Source organism: Sphaerodactylus townsendi, linkage group LG01 (assembly GCF_021028975.2).
Source record: "Sphaerodactylus townsendi isolate TG3544 linkage group LG01, MPM_Stown_v2.3, whole genome shotgun sequence".
Classification (NCBI taxonomy): Eukaryota; Metazoa; Chordata; class Lepidosauria; order Squamata; family Sphaerodactylidae; genus Sphaerodactylus; species Sphaerodactylus townsendi.
The window spans coordinates 26,410,990-26,430,771 of record NC_059425.1 but is presented as its reverse complement, the minus strand read 5'-3'; the positions used below and the strand labels follow the sequence as shown (position 1 = coordinate 26,430,771).

General features: G+C 43.9%; 1 protein-coding gene across 1 annotated transcript; it reads left to right on the top strand.

The window, feature by feature from the left end:
• The first annotated feature begins 1,158 nt into the window (after positions 1 to 1,158).
• On the top strand, positions 1,159 to 18,686 carry LOC125443079 (ABC transporter F family member 4-like). The gene is made up of 9 exons (XM_048514964.1): positions 1,159 to 1,194; positions 2,274 to 2,466; positions 5,115 to 5,186; positions 7,408 to 8,513; positions 8,626 to 8,690; positions 11,705 to 11,758; positions 13,850 to 13,997; positions 15,191 to 15,228; positions 16,708 to 18,686. The coding sequence occupies exons 2-9, from the start codon at positions 2,305 to 2,307 to the stop codon at positions 16,776 to 16,778; spliced, it is 1,716 nt and encodes a 571-aa protein (XP_048370921.1). The 5' UTR covers positions 1,159 to 1,194; positions 2,274 to 2,304; the 3' UTR covers positions 16,779 to 18,686.
• Positions 18,687 to 19,782: the final 1,096 nt, after the last annotated feature.

Below are 19,782 nucleotides of genomic sequence, written 5' to 3'. Positions count from 1 at the left end.
TGGCTGAAAGAGTTAGGAGAGAACTGTGACTAGGCCAAGGCCACCCAGTAGGCTTCATACGGAGGAGCGGGGAATCAAACCTGGTTCTTCAGATTAGAGTCTGCCGTTCTTCACTGCTACAAGAATAGAGAAAAAGCTTGGCCAAAGCAAAACAGCCCACAAATTCAAGGCAGGACCCGGTGATGAATTGGTGAAGATGTATATAAACTATATTGAAGTAGTGAAATCAACACAATCTCCAATACGATCCGTTTTTCAAAGTCCTTTTCATTCAGGTTTCTTCTTCGTGGTTCAGTTCTCCTTCATATATACCAGTGGTTCTCAACCTGGGGGTCGGGACCCCTTTGGGGGTCCAACGACCCTTTCACAGGGGTCGCCTAAGATTCTCTGCATCAGTGTTCTCTGCCTGTAATATGGATAAATGTTAAGGTTGGGGTTCACCACAGCATGAGGAACTGTATTAAAGGGTCGCGGCATTAGGAAGGTTGAGAACCACTGATATATACTCTGTTGAGATAATTAAAGGAGACTTTAGACCATTTACTCACACGAAGATATGTGAGAGGTACGGACTACACCTTCCGATTATGAATGGCTCAGCAAAATTTATGAATGAAATGTCATGAATGGAATGTTATTATTATACTGAATATTGTGTTGATTTCACTACTTCAATATAGTTTATATATGTCTTCACCAATTCATCTCCGGGTCCTGCCTTGAGTTTGCGGGTTGTTTTGCTTTGGCCGAGCTTTTTCTCTATTCTTGTTCCCACGGCTACCCATTTCTTTCTCACTCTTCACCACTACACCGTGTTGGCAAGCGTGAGCTCGGGTGTGTTTGTGTATTAGAGACCACGCTCTCTGCTAACTGATCAGCTTCCCTGCCTAGGAGAGAAGGGGCTTATAGGTGGTTCTGTGGGCAGGAGAGAGGAAGCCACAGAATTAGCAACAAGATTTGTTTGCTAATCCTCCAGATATCCTCCCTGCCTGCTTGGCCCAGTTACGAACCTGGAAGGGGGGTGTGTGAGAAAAAAGGGCATAGATGGCAGGTGGTATGGGGAAGGGAGGTGTACCTATTGGCTTAGCAGTCAACTGAGAGGGGACCCCTCCACCTGGATAAGCACAGGGGCCTGGATCTGAGACTTGCAAAATTTGAAGCTGGATGCTCTTTTGTAGAGAAGAGTGCGAGCAGGTAACACCCAGCTGCCCTTTAAATCCCTGCAAAGATCAGTTTAATTCCCCCCTTTCCACTGCCTCCTTTCAATTGACCTACGATAAACTTACTGCCTGGGCCTTCCCTGTCCCAGATAAATCGTTGCCGTTTGCCGTTGCCCAAATCCTGCTGGCCAGAAACCGCTACTGAAGCGATCTAGTTTTTATTTTAACAGCAGCATACCAGTCACCTGCTGCTCCCAGCCTACTTTTTCTTTTAATTTGCAAAGAAGGTTCCATCTTTAATGCCTTCATCCTCACAACAGTAAGTACTCAACAGAGCTGGAGACGAATTGTGGGCAAAGAGTAGACGGGAGTCCCTTTTTCAGCATTTGGAAGTCACATAGAAGATATTGAGCCATTAAAATAAGGGGTTTTTTTTTCCTGTGTTATTTGTGAAAGAACAGATCAATTGTGGGAAAGCTGCTTTCCGATTTTTCCCCTGAAGCGCCCATTTTCTGTTCATACCAGATTGGGAAGAAAAATAGATTTCTTCCACAATTATTGCAGTGTATTGGTTGTTGTGGGCTTTCCGGGCTGTGTGGCCGTGGTGGCCGTGGTCTCGTAGATCTTGTTCCTAATGTTTTGCCTGCATCTGTAGGTGGCATCTTCAGAGGTGTAACACAGAAGTGTGTTGCACAATGTGTCCAGTGAGAAGGGAATGTTTAGTGAGGTATATATATTTAGTGGGGTATTCTCACTGGACACAGTGTGTAACACACTTCTCTCTGTGATACACCTCTGAAGGTGCCAGCCTCAGATGCAGGCGAAAAGTTAGGAACAAGATCCACACAGCCCGGAAAACCCACAACAACCAGTTGAATCTGGCTGTGAAAGCCTTCAACAATACATTTCAGTCTATGTTCCACACAAGCCTTTCCAGCTGGAGACTTGGCCCCTACATTTTCTTGGTGGTCTCCTTTGCTATAGCTTTTAGGAACTTACAAGGGAGCCACGTAGTTGGAATTTGGAGGTGAAATGCTGATTTTGTTTATGGACCCTTCCCTTTTGCCCCTCTAATAACTGGATATTGCCTTTCCCTCCTCTGGACCTCTTTAGTACCAACATACCTTCCCTGTCTCTCCCCTACATGAAGACCCAAAAAGCTGACCTATATAAGAAATGGACTGAACTGTGCATGTGTGAGAGCCAAGCCCGGATCCGGAACCAGCAGCTGCTGCAAGATTTTTTGGGACTGGAGGCCCAATTAGCAGTTTTGGTAGCCAAGACAGATGCGCTGAGAAAGAGGAAGGTGAGAATAGCCAAAGTTGGCAGAGATTATGAGCCAGAGTCCCAGGTGAGAACATCTGCAGGAGTTTTCCACCTGCATCTTGTTTGGGGCTCTGCTGTTGTGCATTCCACATGTTGACAACAGGCAGAAAGGCAACAGATACAGTTTTCCAGCATGGAGGTACAACTGAATATCTGCTTGCTGAGTAGTAATAGAGACAGGAATTTTGTGGGAAGTAATAAAAGGAGCAAATCAGCCATGGCTACAAAGCTCCCCCTCCTAAATTACATTTTCTGACTGAAAAGTTGGGAAGATTGCTTCAGATCCATAAGTGACAGCACCCACAGCATCTTTGTGGCTTGGCAAACAAATATGAAATTGCTTGAAAAAGCCCTGAGGTGTCATAGGTTTCAAGGTAACAAAACATTTATCATTAACCCAACAACTTTATGACTAGAGATAAAACTGTATCATCATAGCTATGAACATAGCAACATTTGCAGAGACAAGGTCTTCAGTCCCGTACACCTGCTGTACACCTGGCAAAGGCAAGTCCTGGCAAACGGTCCTGTACACAAGGAAAACAAAGTTCAAAATGTTAACTAAAAGTGCAGGGCTGCTCCTTCCCCGCATGCTCCTCAATGGCCCTTGTAGCTGCTGCCCTGGTTGCAGCCTTTCTCTGGCTTGAGCCTGTCAAGAAATTAGCTTTTTCACTCAAATCAGCACAAGGCCTTCTTTCTCTTGCAGCTGACCGGAACGACTGAGGAGAGTGGAGCTCTTGCAGTGGGTCATACAAGAGCAACTTCCTCAACTGTGCATGCTCTGCTACCCTTTGATCCCTAGGCGCTAAATTATAAATCCTTTAATAGTAATAACAATACATTAAAGTGAAAATGACATGGGGTTACACGCAGGTCTGAACGAGGCTTGATGGGATGCAATGTTTAATGAATTCATAGCATTAATAAGTAGGGTTGACAAACCTTCAGGTGATGTCTGGAGATCTCACAATTTTGACATCTCCAGGCAACAGAGAGCAATTCACCTGGACTCTATGGCATTGAATACCACATTGAATTCCTCCCCTCAGCGCACTCTCCTCCCCTCAGGCGCTGCAGAATCTCTGGGTATTTCCCAATTCAGAGCAGGCAACCCTATTAATAAGATAGGGAAGTGATCAGATAGCGGGGCGGGGGTGGTGGGATATAGCAGCAGGCCAGCTGCTGTCAGTAACATAACCAAGCACTTCTGCATTTGGTCAATAAACTCACACTGTTTTGAAAAGCAAAGTAAAGCTCCATTAAATAAAGCTAGATGTTTTAAAATCAAAACAGAATATGGTTTTAGCATTGACAGGATACACAGAAAATAACAAAGCTAACTCTATGAAGAAGAAGAGGAGGAGGAGGAGGAGTAGTTTGGATTTATTCTCTTTCTCTCCTCTTTCTCCTAATCCCATCTTTCTCTCCTGTGAGGAGACTCAAGGTGGCTTACAAACTCCTTTCCCTTCCTCTCCCCACAACAGATACTTTGTGAGGAAGGTGGGGCTGAGAGAGTTCTGAGAGAACTGTGACTAGCCCAAGGTCACCCAGTAGGAATGTAGGAGTCAGGAAGCACATCTGGCTCCCCAGATAACCCTCTGCCACTCAGGTGGAGGAGTGGGGAATCAAACCTGGTTCTCTAGATTAGAATCCACCTGCTCTTAACCACTACACCACACTGGCTCTCTACTTACTGACATCTTGTACAGCGTAATTGTTTCTTGAGGTCTGAAGTTTCAAAATATAAGCAAAGTTCTCTCCTAGAGCAAGGTGGAGGGAAAGGCAAAGGTCGACTGATCGTTACAATGGATGTGCTTATGGAAACGGTGGCCACAGTCTGGTGACCCCTGTCAACTAATCCTGGGACTGTCCTCATGGAATCCTCCAGGATGAGTTAACCCAGTGGTGAGATTCAGCCTATTCGCACCTATTCGGTAGAACCAGTAGCTCATTTTTTGTCTAGTCCAGAGAACTGGTTCTAATCCTACCACTGAGTCCTTTCGGAACCGGTGGTTAAATGATTTGAATCCTACCACTGAGTTAACCCCTCCCAACTGAAAGTTCTCAGCCACAACAAAGGATCTAATTAAACCTAACCTGGGAACTTGTCCTTGAGGTAAGCAGGAATTGGGGGTGGGGGGGAAGCACTCTGCCCCTGACAAAGGACAGCAGCCAGCTACAACGGAAAGATTCTTTCAAGATGATCTTTGACAGGGCTGTAGATGGCCACAGTGGAGTAAAATGATGACTGTGCCGCTGAGCTATTTTCGGCTGGGAAAATGGCACGGGTGAGTCTCCCACCCAGTCACAGGCTGAACTGAGTCCCTGCAAACAGGAGTTTTAGAGAAATACAATGCTGTGAACTATTTCCCCCAAACTCCCAGAATCTCACAGTCGAGTCTTGATCTGAACTGTAGCCGTTGTTCTTTCTTCTGGGTGACCACTGTGAGAAAGAAGCCACGTGGACTTTTGATCTGACCCAGCAGGGCGAGTCATTTCTATGATGGGAGAGAAAGAACTGATCTGAAACTTTAATCTCTATTTCCTATTAGTTAAATTGAGCCTCCTTGGTTGACAGATTGGGGGTAGGAGTCAGAAATCCAGACCCAAAACTGCCTTTTGTTTTAGAGCGATTATGAGGAATTCCTGCAGAGACTGAGGAGGGACCTGCCGAAGAACCATGGAGCTAGTAGGAGACAGGTAAGGTTCAAAGGTAGGTCTTTGACAGGTAGGTCAAAATCGATTCCTTGTAGAAGCTACTTTGGCCTCTGCTAAAGCTGCCATAAAATTCACAGGCATTCAAGACTTGGCAAATTTTAAAACTCAAATTCCAGTTAATTTTAGAATTCAGTTTTTAAAGTTACAATGTTTAGTCAGTTAACCGGTTGATTAGATACCTTCTGGGTTTTTTAAAAATTGGGCAGAAGATTGAAAAAAATTGGTCATTATTGTAGGGATGAGCCCTGCGAACCCAGCAGAGCCTCAGAAAGAGCGCAGGAATGCCTGTGCCATCTGTGCCCTTCTGGGTGCACCCGCTCACCTGTCCCCAAGCCCCCGTGAGTCATAGGTCATGAGATACCTGACTCATGGTCACGAGACATCCCAGACAAAGGGACAAAGGGGCGCAAGCCCCCAGGTATGGATTAGGCCCAGACAGGAACGTTTCCTCCCGCACGTAGGCAACCCCATGAGTCACATACCGTACAGTATTCTCCTGCTCTCCCACCTCCCGATCCGCCCCTATGAAACCCTAATAAAAGGTGCCAGGGACCAGACCACGGCAGAGTTGCCAGATCCACGGATCACGCTTCCTGCCGCTGGCTCTCTCCACCGGATGATATCGCTGCGTCTCGCCTCTTCCTCGCGACCCTCGCGGACCGACTTCAATTATTTATATTAGAAGTAGTGGTAATAGGGGGAAATACTTGGAGGTGTGGGTGGGTGGGATGCTTCTGTCATGCCCTGGTGCGGGGTGGGGGCATTCCGGGTGTGGTGGGGGTGCAGGGCGCACTCATGCCCCGACACCATTCCCCCTCACTCTGCCCCTGCATTTCCTCCTCTTACTTAGAAAGACAGTTCTTCTAGTTTTTTCAAATATTTCAATTGTTTTCTTGGTTTTTTTCCTCACAGGAACCTAAAGTAGCTTTCTGTATTTTCTCCTCCACTTTATCGTCAAAACAGTCCTGTGAGCTAGGTTAGGTGGGTCGTCTGTGATTGGCCCAATTTTCTATACTATTTCCCACAACTCCTGGGTGATTAAAGCCTATTCTGGCATGAGGGGGGGCAGAGGTTGGTTAACCTATTCAATTCCCCACTGCTGGTGCTGTGCCCTCCCCACAACTGTCATCTCCCTGCCACTGCTGTTTCCAGAACTTTGAAAAAAAAATCACAATGTCTTACTGTGGATAATATTTTCCTGTTCTTGTAAGCAAACGTAAGGTTTAAGGCATCATTCGGATTGTCTTTTCTACAAACAAACAAAAATAAATCCAGGTCTGTTTCCTTTAATTTGACTCAGTAGGGTTGAATTCTAGTATGCAGTTTATCTATCTATCTATCTATCTATCTATCTATCTATCTATCTATCTATCTATCTATCTATCTATCTATCTATCTATCTATCTATCTATCTATCTATCTATCTATCTATCTATCTATCTATCTATCTATCTATCTATCTATCTATCTATCTATCTATCTATCTATCTATCTATCTATCTATCTATCTATCTATCTATCTATCTATCTATCTATCTATTTATTATATTTGTAAACCGCCCCATCCCCTAAGGGCTCTGGGCGGTAGACAACAAACATCATAAACAATTCAACAATAGCAGTCACATTTAAAATCAATAAATTACATAAAATTACATAAATTACATAAAATTACAGCGTTCCATGTAAGTCACATGACGTCCAGTATTAAACTATCAATAGATAAAAAGACCCCTCCCACTGATATCATATTTGGCATTCAGACCCCAGTTCTGAAAGTTGAATTTAACTGTCCCTGTTTAATTGCCGGGTCAATTGTTGGTTATTGCCATCAAGTCGTTCCTGAATTACGGCGGCCCTGTGAATTAACATCCTCCCAAACCTCCTATTGTTAACAGCCTTGCTCCGCTCTTGCAGACGGAGGGTAGGGCTTCCCTTCTTGAGTCAATCCTTCTTATGTTGGGTCTTCCTCTTTTCCTGCTGCCTTCAACTTTTCCTATTACTTCATAGGGTTGCCGTGACTTGATCACACTTAACACAGACACACACACACGTATATACGTGCATGTGTTTTTAAATTAAACCTTAACATTATTTCAGCATGGCAAGAAACAAGGGAGCCCCCGATGAGGGTATTAATGAAGGCGTATGAACAAAGATTACACTTCTTTTTGACTCTAACGATATTGCTTTTGACATCTAGGATTTGGACTCGGACAAGCCCCCGGAGTTGCTCTCTGCCGAATGGGATGGGCCGCTGCCTTTTGAAATAGACTACCAGAGTGAACCATCATCATTTACCCCCTTTGCCATAGCACCAGCTCATACCCCAAGAGCTCACAGGAGACTTAGGCCAAGGTTTTGGGAATGTAATCAGGCCAGAGCCCCTTTGGAGTATCCTTTCAATTCCCCCACAACTCACCCTGCTAGAAAACATGGCAGCCCAGCCTTGCCTTCCCTGTGGTCTCCACAGGGATTGCAGAAAGTTAAAAAGGCCCGGGACTTTCCTGGTCAAGAAAGCAGCCGTGCTTCATCCTCTCAGCCTTGGCCAGTCCCTGGTAAGACGACTGTGTTGGAAAGAGGCCTTCCTTTCCCAGAGGAATGGCTGGAGCCTGTCATGACCCAGGTTCCTCAGGGTCAAACTATCAGTAGTCCTATGGCCAGGAAAGTGTTGAGGCAGGAGACACTACCATACTGGGAAAAGCCAAGTGACAGAGAACTCAAGGGAAAGGAGGGAAACAAAAGGGGGAGCAATGTTGATGAGGGGGGAGAAGCTGCAGGAAGTCTGAATTTGGTCCTGGAACAAACTGCAAAGGAGTCCAGGTCTGTGAGAGAGGTACCAGCCCAAGTAGATGAGACTGGGGGACTGGAGCAGGGACAAGAAGACCAGGAGGACAACTATGTGAGTGAAGTAGGAACACCTGGAGAAGGCAGTAGGCTGGGATGTTCTGAGCAGAGTCCAAAAGATTTAGTGGCAGACAGTGTAGCAGAAAGGGGGCAGGCAAACGTTGGGTCAGGAAGTCAGGAGGGTGGAAGTGAGGAGGGAGAAAGGAATCCACAGCATGGTTCTGGAGAGGGAGAAAAGAGTGAACTAGAAGAGGAAAGACGATCTGCTGAGAAGTTTAGCAAGCCAGACAGGAGTGAAGAAAGGCAGAATGGTGTCAATGGAGACAAGGAGGGAGACCTAGAGCGGGCTACTGGGAGCCAGGAGGGACCCAGTTGCCCTGAAGAGGAAGAAGATGCTGCCAGCACCGAAAGCAGCTTGGACGAAGTCATTATGGGACCCAAGATGTGTGTCCCATCACAGCAGTAAGTTTCCTCTTCCCGCATAGTTAGAGATGGGACTATAGGATGAGAGTCCTGTCCTATCCTTTCTGGAAATGGATCCCTCCACCATGATTTTTTCTTTCTTGTCTTCAAGGGTCAATAGTGGGGGATCTCAGACCTCTAGTCTGCAAAGTGAGAGGCCTCTAGCTGCTGGGACAGGTAAGTATAAGGTCTGGGTCCCCTTTTCTAAACCTGATCAAGACATCGTATAGGAATTGTCCTTCCCAGTCCTCTACCTCCTAGTCTGAATGGAATGAGGAGAAAATGTACATCATCAGCAGAATAGGCCCCATTTTAATTGAAGACGAATGTCAATAACACATCTGTTGGTTTTTGTATCTTGCACAAAACCGGAATTTAGCAGAGTGCTGAAAGGCTATTGTGCACAGTTGGCGAGGAAGGATTAGAGCTAATTGCAAATTAGGTGTGTGTTTCTGGATGGCCCTCTCTGCTTTCACAGTCTGTTCAGTGCTTCAAATGGAAGATTTAGTATTCATCAGTTAGTAACGTTCAAACTAATTTTATGAGATTGGCCCTACAAAGACAAGAAGTATCTGTGCTTAACTAGGAGATATCTGGTAAATCCCATGGAATCCTCTAAAACTGTGCAGAACAAATTACAAAATGGATTTCTGTTTCTAGTTTCACCTGTTTCCTCCTATGTACTTTGAAAATGACTAGTAACTGGCTATGGATTTAAAAGCAGCGCGTGCTTTGCTGACCAGCAGTGTGGAAAAACTGCTGTAAAATTGCCATAAAAGTATATTGCTAGAAAAAGTAAGATTCAGTTGAATGTATATTAAGTCTAGAGCTTTAGCAACTAGTATACTGTACATGCCATTGAATCTCACCCTATTTGGGGGAATAGGGTGGCCAACTTCCTGGAGATTGTTTCTGGCAATACTGCCTTGTAGTACTGTCCAAGATGTTTGGAGGTTATTTAAAAACACAGTCTTAAAAGCTCAGCTGGAATGTGTTCAGCAGGTTAGGAAAGGCAGCGCTCAGTCAAAAAGAAAGCCACCATGGTTAACAAGGGAGGTTGAGGAAATTATTAGGGAAAAAAAGATGTCTTTTAGAAAATGGAAGTCCAACTTAACTGATGAAGAATACCAGAGAGAACACAAATGGTGGCAAAAGAGAAGCAAGTTAGCTGTAAGGGAGGCAAAAAAGGATTATGAGGAACACATGGCTGCGAACATCAAGACCAGCAACAAACAGTTCTTCAAGTACATCAAAAGCAGGAAGCCAGCTAGGGAAACAGTAGGCCCATTAGATGACAAAGGAACAAAAGGTGTGCTAAAAGATGACAGGGAGATTGCAGAGAAACTGAACGAATTCTTTGCATCTGTCTTCACCCAAGAGGAGGTGAGGAAAATTCCTGCACCTGAACCAAGCTTCTTAGGAGGTGAATCTGAGGAACTAGCGATGATAGTGGTAGACAAGGAAGAAGTTCTGGCAGCCATTGATAAACTAAATGCTACCAAATCCCCTGGCCCAGATTGCATTTATCCAAGAGTTCTTAAAGAGCTCAAGCATGAAATTGCTGATGTTCTCACATTAATATGCAACTTATCCCTGAAATCTGCCTCCATCCCTGAAGACTGGAAGATGGCCAATGTCACACCAATCTTTAAGAAAGGGTCTAGGGGGGACCCAGGAAATTACAGGCCAGTCAGTTTGACATCTGTTCCTGGTAAATTAGTAGAATCTATCATTAAAGATAAAATTATTAAACATGTAGAAAAGCAAGACCTGCTGAGGAAGAGTCAGCATGGCTTTTGTAGAGGCAAGTCCTGTCTTACAAACTTACTAGAGTTCTTTGAGGGTGTAAACAGACATGTGGATAAGGGGGAACCAGTGGACATTATCTACTTGGATTTCCAAAAGGCTTTTGACAAAGTTCCTCACCAGAGACTGTTGAGAAAACTCAGCAATGAAGGAATAAGAGGGGAAGTCCTCCTATGGATTAAAAACTGGTTGAGGAACAGGAAACAAAGGATGGGTATAAATGGGAAGTTCTCACAATGGAGAGATGTAGGGAGTGGTGTCCCCCGAGGATCCGTATTGGGACCAGTGCTCTTTAACCTATTCATAAATGACCTGGAAGTAGGGGTGGGTAGTGTGGTGGCCAAGTTTGCAGATGATACCAAATTATGTAGGGTGGTGAGAACCACAAAGGATTGCGAAGAGCTCCAAGCGGACCTTGATAAATTAGGTGAGTGGGCTAAGAAATGGCAAATGCAGTTCAATGTAGCTAAATGTAAAGTGATGCACATAGGGGCAAAAAATCCATACTTCACATACACGCTACAGGGGTCAGTGCTATCAGTCACAGACCAGGAAAGGGATTTGGGCGTCTTAGTTGATAGTTCCATGGGAATGTCAACTCAATGCATGGCAGCTGTGAAAAAGGCAAACTCTATGCTGGGGATAATTAGGAAAGGAGTTGATAATAAAACTGCAAGGATTGTCATGCCCCTATATAAAGCCGTGGTGCGACCGCACTTGGAGTACTGTGTTCAGTTTTGGTCGCCACATCTCAAAAAGGATATCGAAGAGATAGAAAAAGGGCAGAGAAGGGCAACGAGGATGATTGAAGGATTGGATCACCTTCCTTATGAGGAGAGGCTGCAGCGTTTGGGACTCTTTAGTTTGGAGAGGAGACGTCTGAGGGGGGATATGATTGAAGTCTATAAAATTATGCATGGGGTAGAAAATGTTGACAGAGAGAAGTTTTTTTCTCTTTCTCACAATACTAGAACCAGGGGGCATTCATTGAAAATGCTGTGGGGAAGAATTAGGACTAATAAAAGGAAACACTTCTTCACGCAACGTGTGATTGGTGTTTGGAATATGCTGCCACAGGAGGTGGTGATGGCCACTAACCTGGATAGCTTTAAAAAGGGCTTGGACAGATTTATGGAGGAGAAGTCGATCTATGGCTACCAATCTTGATCCTCCTTGATCTCAGATTGCAAATGCCTTAGCAGACCAGGTGCTCAAGAGCAGCAGCAGCAGAAGGCCATTGCTTTCACATCCTGCATGTGAGCTCCCAAAGGCACCTGGTGGACCACTGCGAGTAGCAGAATGCTGGACTAGATGGACTCTGGTCTGATCCAGCAGGCTAGTTCTTATGTTCTTATGTAGCCCATTTTCGGTTGCTGTTTCCTCAGAAATGGCGGCTTTCCGAAAGTCAACAATTCCAGGGGGTAGCGGTTGCAGTTCAGGTGAGGTTAAATACTCAGAAGCAGGGGTGGGGGAGATATTATGAAGAGAAGCAATTGCAAAACAAGATCCAGTCAAAACAGAAATCAGTTTATTTAGAATACATGAGACACAATGACTGCAGCCTTGAATGAGTTTGTCTTGTGACAACGCTAATAACTCACGTATCCGACTCTTTGTTGCCTGAGGGAAGAATGAGCTCCAGGGTGCAGAAAGACAACACAAACAACCACCTTGTTATACAGACAGAAGCCTTTATTGGCATTATAAATTACCATATTACAATGATAAAAACAAAAAAGGGACCGTTTATCTATTCACTGAACCCATTAAAATACATTAAAAATATGCATTAGATATCTACATACAGACCCTGTATACAGAAAACAAAGAGAGCTAAATTTACCATGACTATTTTATGGAGAGTAATTACGCTTAGCCAGGTAATGCTTCAGAAAGTTCGCAACATTTTCACATATAAGATCACAAGAACCATTGAGTAGGAAGTTCATAACAGATGATGACATGTCAATATTTGACCTCTCTATCAAGGGATGAATAAAAATGGGGCATGGTAGATCATATATGGAACACTCTAAACAAACATGTTGCAACCACCTTGTGTGGAATAAAATTTTGCCCAGCCTGTTTATTGGTAAGCTGACTGAAGGAAGCAGAGGCGCAGCATAGGGGATGGATCTGGCACTGGGCAGCACGTCTGCTGTCCCCAAGTGACCACTGGGCAGCACGTCTGCTGTCCCCCAGTAATAACCTTCCACAGCCGGATGCGTGGGGGAAAAACCAACACCTGGAGCAGCAAGATACTGGGAGCCACCTGGACTCTAGCCTCTAGATGAACTTTCCTTGCTGCCAGATGTTGGTGTTTTTCATTTATCTATTTATGTAATGTGCTTTAAGAACTATGTTGTGAATAGTTAGATTTGGTTCCATTAACACCTTAGAGATCTTCTGGGTATAAGCTTTTGAGAGTTAGAGGTTTGCCTCTTAGAAGCTTATACCCAGAAAGCCTTCTTGGTTTCTAAGGTGCTAATGGACTTGAATCTAACTGTTCTGCTGCAAACCAGCACAGCTACCCTCTGAAACGTATTGCTAGGAATGACTCTTAAAATTCTCTAAGTAAATAAATACTGGTATGATTAATGGACCTGGTTCTGCTTATTTCACAATGTGGAATTCTAGCACATTCAGTGGTGTTTATTATCTGCTTAGGTCAGTGGTGGTGAACCTATGGCACACCAGATGTTGTAGTCCATGAACATCTGGAGTTCCATAGTTCACCACCACAGGCTTAGGTGGTTATGTGGAATAATGAGGAAGCAAACAGAATTTAGGATCTTGGAACACACCCTAATATGCATTTGCCTAGGGTCAAGATGTGTCTACCTTTCTTCTAAGAGAAGAACTTTTGTGCAACTGTGCCAGCTGCAACAAAATAATGGGAACAATATTTTTGCCAAGTATAGCAGAGTGTCCTGGGCATCTAGGAATAGGTGCCTTTTCTGTACTCATAAATCCCAAAGTGCTTCTTTGAAGTAAATCAAGCCCTTGAGATATGCAACACACACACAAATTAACGTTATGTGAAAGGACAATGTAGCAGCAAATGAGATTATTTGGGAGAAGAAGAGAAGAAGAAGAGTTTTGGATTTATATCCCCCCCCCTTTCTCTCCTGTAGGAGACTCAAAGGGTCTTACAATCTCCTTGCCCTTCCCTCCTCACAACAAACACCCTTTGAGGTAGGTGGGGCTGAGAGAACTCAGAAGAACTGTGACTAGCCCAAGGTCACCCAGCTGGTGTGTGTTGCAGTGCACAGGCTAATCTGAATTCCCCAGATAAGCCTCCACAGCTCAGGTGGCAGAGCGGGGAATCAAACCACGGTTCCTCCAGATTAGAATGCACCTGCTCTTCACCACTATGCCACTGCTGCTCCCTTTAGATTTCTAAATTGCTAAAACTAGGGGTTTGTTGATGCAAATGGGAAGCATTCTCATGGAAATGTATAGTAAAGGTGCTACTTTCCCCTTTCTTCTGGCAAATTTGTCCTGCTCATGTATATCCTATCCAAACTCAGAATCCATTTGTGGGGAAGAGGAAGATGAGGAGGAGGAAGAGGATGATGAAGATGAAGATGATGAAGAAGAAGAGGAGGAGGAAAGTGAAGCTGATACAGATATTGAAGCAGCATTGGCTCCAAACTCCAATAAACCAGAAACTACAAGGTACATCTTTATATCCTCCTTGCCATCAACAGTAGCATGTCTTGGGGGGGGGGGGGGGGGAAAAGGGGAGGGAGTTCTCACTTGGTATGTAGTTTGTGTGGTGGGGGGGGAGAGCAACATACAATATAAAATGAGATGCATTTGTGGAAAGGGGAATTTTGTTTATAAATTATTGGACTGGTCAGTTTTTGGGTCCCGTGCAACCATTTGTTTCCCTTTTGTTTTATCTGAAGCAATTGTAGCCACAATGAATTTGTGATAAAATTATTATTCACAGGTGCAGGTTTCATCTTCTAAACTGATGTTGCTGTAAAATTATCCTCCGGCTGTGGAAAAGGAACTTCGCCTCCTGCGGGATTTTCTTCCCTGGACTCAGATTTTTGCTATCTCACAAAATACTAATTGTGAGATGAGGGTGCCATCTACTGGCACAGAACTCATAACGCTGCCGTGTACTATTGTCATGTACGTTGGGGAGCAGGTCCCCCAGAACCTAGTAGGACTTTGCTTCTAACGAAATGTGTATAAAATTAGGCTCCAAATGAACTTCTCCAGTCCTTGTCCAGCTATCTTCTAGCACCCCCCCCCAAAGTTCAGTTCATCCCTTTTAACATATAACCTTGTTGTAAAGATTCAGTTCACATCACTTACTACTGCCAAAGGCTTTCACGGCCGGATTCAACTGGTTCTGGTGGGTTTTCCGGGCTGTGTGGCCGTGGTCTGGTGGATTTTGTTCCTAATGTTCCGCCTGCATCTGTGGCTGGCATCTTCAGAGGTGTATCGCAGAGGGAAACCTGTTACACTTCCCTCTGTGATACACCTCTGAAGATGCCAGCCACAGATGCAGGCGGAACATTAGGAACAAGATCCACCAGACCACGGCCACACAGCCCAGAAAACCCACCAGAATAATTTACTGCTATTTTTAGAATCTGTCACCCAGCTCCCCCACCCCCCATAAACCATTCCAATTTTTGTAGGTTTTTTAAAAAATCTGTAGACACAGATTGGTTGGCATTTAGCCCGATGCTGCTGCATATTCTCCTTTTCTCAGAGTCCTGGGTACAATCCATTCTCCTTTTTGCCTCTTCAGCATGCAAGCACAGTATGAGACATTCTTCCTCTTCTGCAAAAAAGATTCTGATGAGAGGGTAGGGCCTAATATATCAGTGTCTCTTTTTTCCTCTTCCTAGGAATCGGCTGAGAGAAGCTACAATTCCAGACTCCCCAGGTGAGAGAACATATCCCATTTTTCAGTATGTGAAAAGAATGCCACTTGCCACCCTGAGACACAAACACAACTCAAATATTTTGCTTCTCCAAGAATGCTGTTCTCAAGATCTGGATTGTTTGCTGAATTTCAAAAAAGTCTCATGATCCAGCAAGCAAGAAGGGCGTTTTTTAGACGAGGCTTGTAGTACTTGGCTTCCTCCAGGAAATTATAGGCCCAATGCATTCAATAAGAAATTAAGGCAATCTGCTCTTTTGTTAGGATTGTCAGCCCTTGGGTCAAACAGTAGAGCAAGCAGAAAATACTAATTCAGACTAAAATACACAGCCCTTGTTCTCTTTGTCTTTATCTGTGGCTGAGGAGATGCCAGGAGGGAAAAAGAAGAAGAAAAGGCAAAGACAATGTTTGGATGGTGGGAAACTAGATATGTAAAGTCTGGGATTTAGCCAGGCTTTCCATTCAAGCCGATGTCCACAACTAAGAATAAAACATGTGCTCTTCAAGACTGGTAGCTTTCCCCATTTTCTTAATCTTCCTCTTTCCATTGAAATGGCCCACTTTCCCATTCTCCTCCTCCCATTGCTTTGGCATGGCTCTTGGTTTCTGCTATGAAGCCCTCCCCCCTTTAACTTTCTCATAGCCTCTCTCCACCCTCCCGCCCACCCCAATTTTTCCACACCTCCTGCGTAACTCTCCCTCTTTAATCCCCAAGCCCCCTCATTTTCTTCCCCTCTTTCATGGACTAGCCATGAGTCAGATAGGACTGGACATCGGGCATCCTAATTATCAGGACTGGGGCTAGTCAAAGTAATATTTCATTTTGACTTATCAAGTGTTTTGTAGACCGCTGCGTTTACATTCCCTTTCTGTCCATTTTTAGTTAATAAAATTCATATGTTTATACGATGGTCTCATGAAAACACTACCTCCATGTATAATCTGTGTCTACAGATTCTCAGGAACCAAAAAGCCCAGAACATGTGAGATTAAGCCATGTGCATCTCCACCGTTCCCTGGGTAACACTTGCCATTGGAAAACCAGCCAGCTGGCAATCTTGAATGCAAAGGCTCTGGAGAAAATTACAAGTATTTGCATGTGTTTAACTGTACTAATAATGAACACCATTAAATACCTTTAAGTGAATTAAACTGTTTCAGTTTGAGTTCTGGTTATTCTGAACTAATTTGTTTTCAGATACAGATACACACAGACACAGACACAAAAGCTCTACAATATTTCAAAGCCTGTTGAGGGATAATTTGGGGATTGAAACAGGTTAGTAGCAGCTGGGAGTATGGAATGAGAACCTAGAGAGATAATTATCTCAGAGTAATTAGGGTTATAAAGGAGGTTGTGATCTTTGTGCATGAGTGAGTGAGGCTGGTGGATCTTATTTCTCCATAGAGGAAAAGGGGGCCAGAGGTCTAGTATGAAACCCTTTTTACCATAGTGACATGATTGTCTGCCTTCTTTCACAGAACTCGAGACTGACTCAGAAGAGGCGAATAAAGACCGGGATCTACATGACAAAGACGATTTTTATGACTGAAGCCAAGAGCAGAAAAAGGAAAAAAGGAAAGGAAGAAACGAGGACAGGAAACAGAGTTCAGCCGGTCACAGCAGGGATGGAGGACTTATTTGGCAACACTGCAGTTGCAGTAACTTTAGCATGCTTCTACCATCTTTTTGACCACAGTGGTGAGAAAATTAAGAAAAGAATGGACTTCGCCCCCTCCCCTCTCAGGCTACCTCCCTGGCTTCTAGTATTCTTCCAGGGGGATTACCAACTTTATTTCCATGGTAGGATTTTTGTGTTGTTAAAGCTGCACAACTAGAGGAAATTCATCTGGCAAAGTCCCCCCTCCCGCTGCTTTATGTGCTTTCACAAGGAGGTTTTGTTCTGCTTTTGCTTCCAAACTGGAGCACTGCTTTGGTATCATCTACATGACATTGCGCTCTAATGTTCTTTTCAGGTTTTCCCATTTCCCAAACCTTCAATACTCTGATCTTTTAGGAAATGATGCAACTCAAGCATGCAGGCCAAGTAGAAGAAATAGTGCAGAACAGAATAGCGCACAGCGCAGAAAACCCACCAGAACCAAACAGTGCAGACTCTCCTGCCCTGGAAAGGTCCTCCCAAAATTGGGCTTTTCCACATGAAGGGGGGGGGGGTTTGCATAGGTTCTGGCCCCATACTGCTTCAGCTTATCCCCTGATTTCTGCAAATATTTTTGTGCCTTTAGTTTTCTCTTCATCGCCCCCTGCCTTTCCCAGTCCTTCTGAGATCACTTTATCCTGATCTTTTTTGGAAGCTAATTTTCAGTGCCCCTTTTCCTTGTGCATAATGTTTCCATCGGTTTTCTTTATCTCCTCTATTCCCACACACCCCTGACTCCCTTTTATAGTGACTGGACTGTCATCATCCGTCAAACCATTTTCTCCCATCCCAGCCCTGAAGATGAGTGGTTTTGTTTTTGATTTTTTTTAAAAAAAGTCACTAAACTATAGGTATATTGATATAGCGTTGTAATGATAGTTTAAACAGGTCCTTAAAAAACCCATTTTAGTGATTGGTCCGGTTGATATACTGGCCTTGATTGATTTTATCCTTGAATTCAGCAGCACCAAAGTATTATGCATTATGGAAATTTGATGGATTTTATTGTATGATGCTGTTTTATGATGTTGTAAATTCTTCGTTGAAAGCTGCATGGAGGCCATTTGAGGGAAGGGCAGTCTAGAAGACAAATACATTTCTTTTTTAAAAATACAGCCATTATATCAATAAAAGTGTGTGAAAAAATATAAAATGGGGGTGCTGTGATAGCACTGATGATGACAGAACCCTCCCGTGAGAATTCTGACTATTTGAGATATGTGTGGAAGAAAATAAACTGCCTCCAGAACTGTGAAAATGTAGAGAGAGGGCAGACCTGTGGAAGTACTGTGCTCCAATTAACTCCAACGCTTGTGGATCAACTGCCAACAAAACCAGGAGTGAACTGAGCATGTGGAAAAGCCCATATGTCACCATTTGTATGCTGTCCTTCTCTTGCCACTGCCATTTTCCCAGCCATGGTGCTAGAGGGCTTTTAAAAGAAATTGCTCTAGCAATTACTATTTTTTTAAAGTTATCACAAAGTATTCTGGTGGAGCTGCAAGAAAAAACACAAAGAAAATGGAAGTTGTGAGGAGCTGACAGATAAAATAGTTCAGGAAACTGCTTGTAGGGAAGTTCTGCTGCCAACCACGTGTCTCTGTATTTGCAGAGTATATGAATGCAACAGTGATATTCCATGGTGTGTGGTTAGCAGCCGTAATGACGTATAAAATGATGTTAAAAAGTATAACTGAATCAAAATAAAATCTGGCAACATTTCTTTTTTGTGACCTACCTTTAAATAAGCCAAGTTGCTGCTCCTGTCTGTTTAGAAATTTAATAAAAGAGAGAATTTTATTCTAGGTGTGTTTATCCTCCCTCCCCCGTCAAAATGCTGATTTTCCAGGATAAGTTGGACCTGGTAGAGTTAGCTTTAAACTGCAGAAGTTTCTTGGGATTTAGATCTGACAGCTTTACCTGGCCTCTATGGTTTTTCCTTTCTGTATATCTCAGCAGAGTTGGGGGCCACCAGATGTAAAGATGGGGATATCAGCTCACATTTTGGATATGATTACTACATTTGGAGATTGATACTCTTGGACACCCAAGATAACACCTTGGATTTTACTATACACATTCCTGTTGAAAAGTATAATAACTTTTCTTCATTATGCAATGCTCCATCAGATGAAACCTTTGATCATGTGGTCAAGAACAAGGACCCTTTACCATCGTGGAATCCCATTACATCCCCTGAATGCTCACAGGATTGGTAAGGCCCCTGGGAAGGACCACATCCCTTCTGAAGTTTACAAGCAGAATGAGCAATGGTGGTACCCAATTCTAGGAAGGCCTTTTACAGCCATAAATTAATCTTGCCCTATCCTGGTAAACTTGAAGTAGAGTATTATAGTCCCCATTTATAAGAAAGGGGAGAGGCTCAACCCAGCAAACTACAGACCTATCAGCCTTTTAGACATATCTTCCAAACTTTATACATATTACCTTCTCACTAAATTGAATAAACGGGCTGATGAATCTAAGCTCTTTAACATCAGGCTAGTTTTCATAAAGGTCTCAATACTATTGACCATTGCATGACTTTAACGACCCTGATCCAGAAGTATACTTCTTTTCCAAGAGGCCGCTTATAGGTTGCATTTATTGACCTTTCCACTGCCTTTGATTCAATAGCTAGATTGAAACTGTGGGCAAAACTGCACAACACAGATATGGATAGAAGACTGTTTAGGCTCTTGAGAGAACTCCATTCAGACCTCACAACCAGAATAAGAATAGGGTGCTGTGGTTCTCTTACAGACCTTATTCCCTTGGAGAAGTGTGTAAAACAAGGGGGAATGAGGTGGGAAAATGGCGGCTTCGCACCGCTGGGGAGGAGCGAGGGTGGCGTGGCTGCGAAGCAGCTGCGCCCCCCATGCAAACAGCTCCCTAG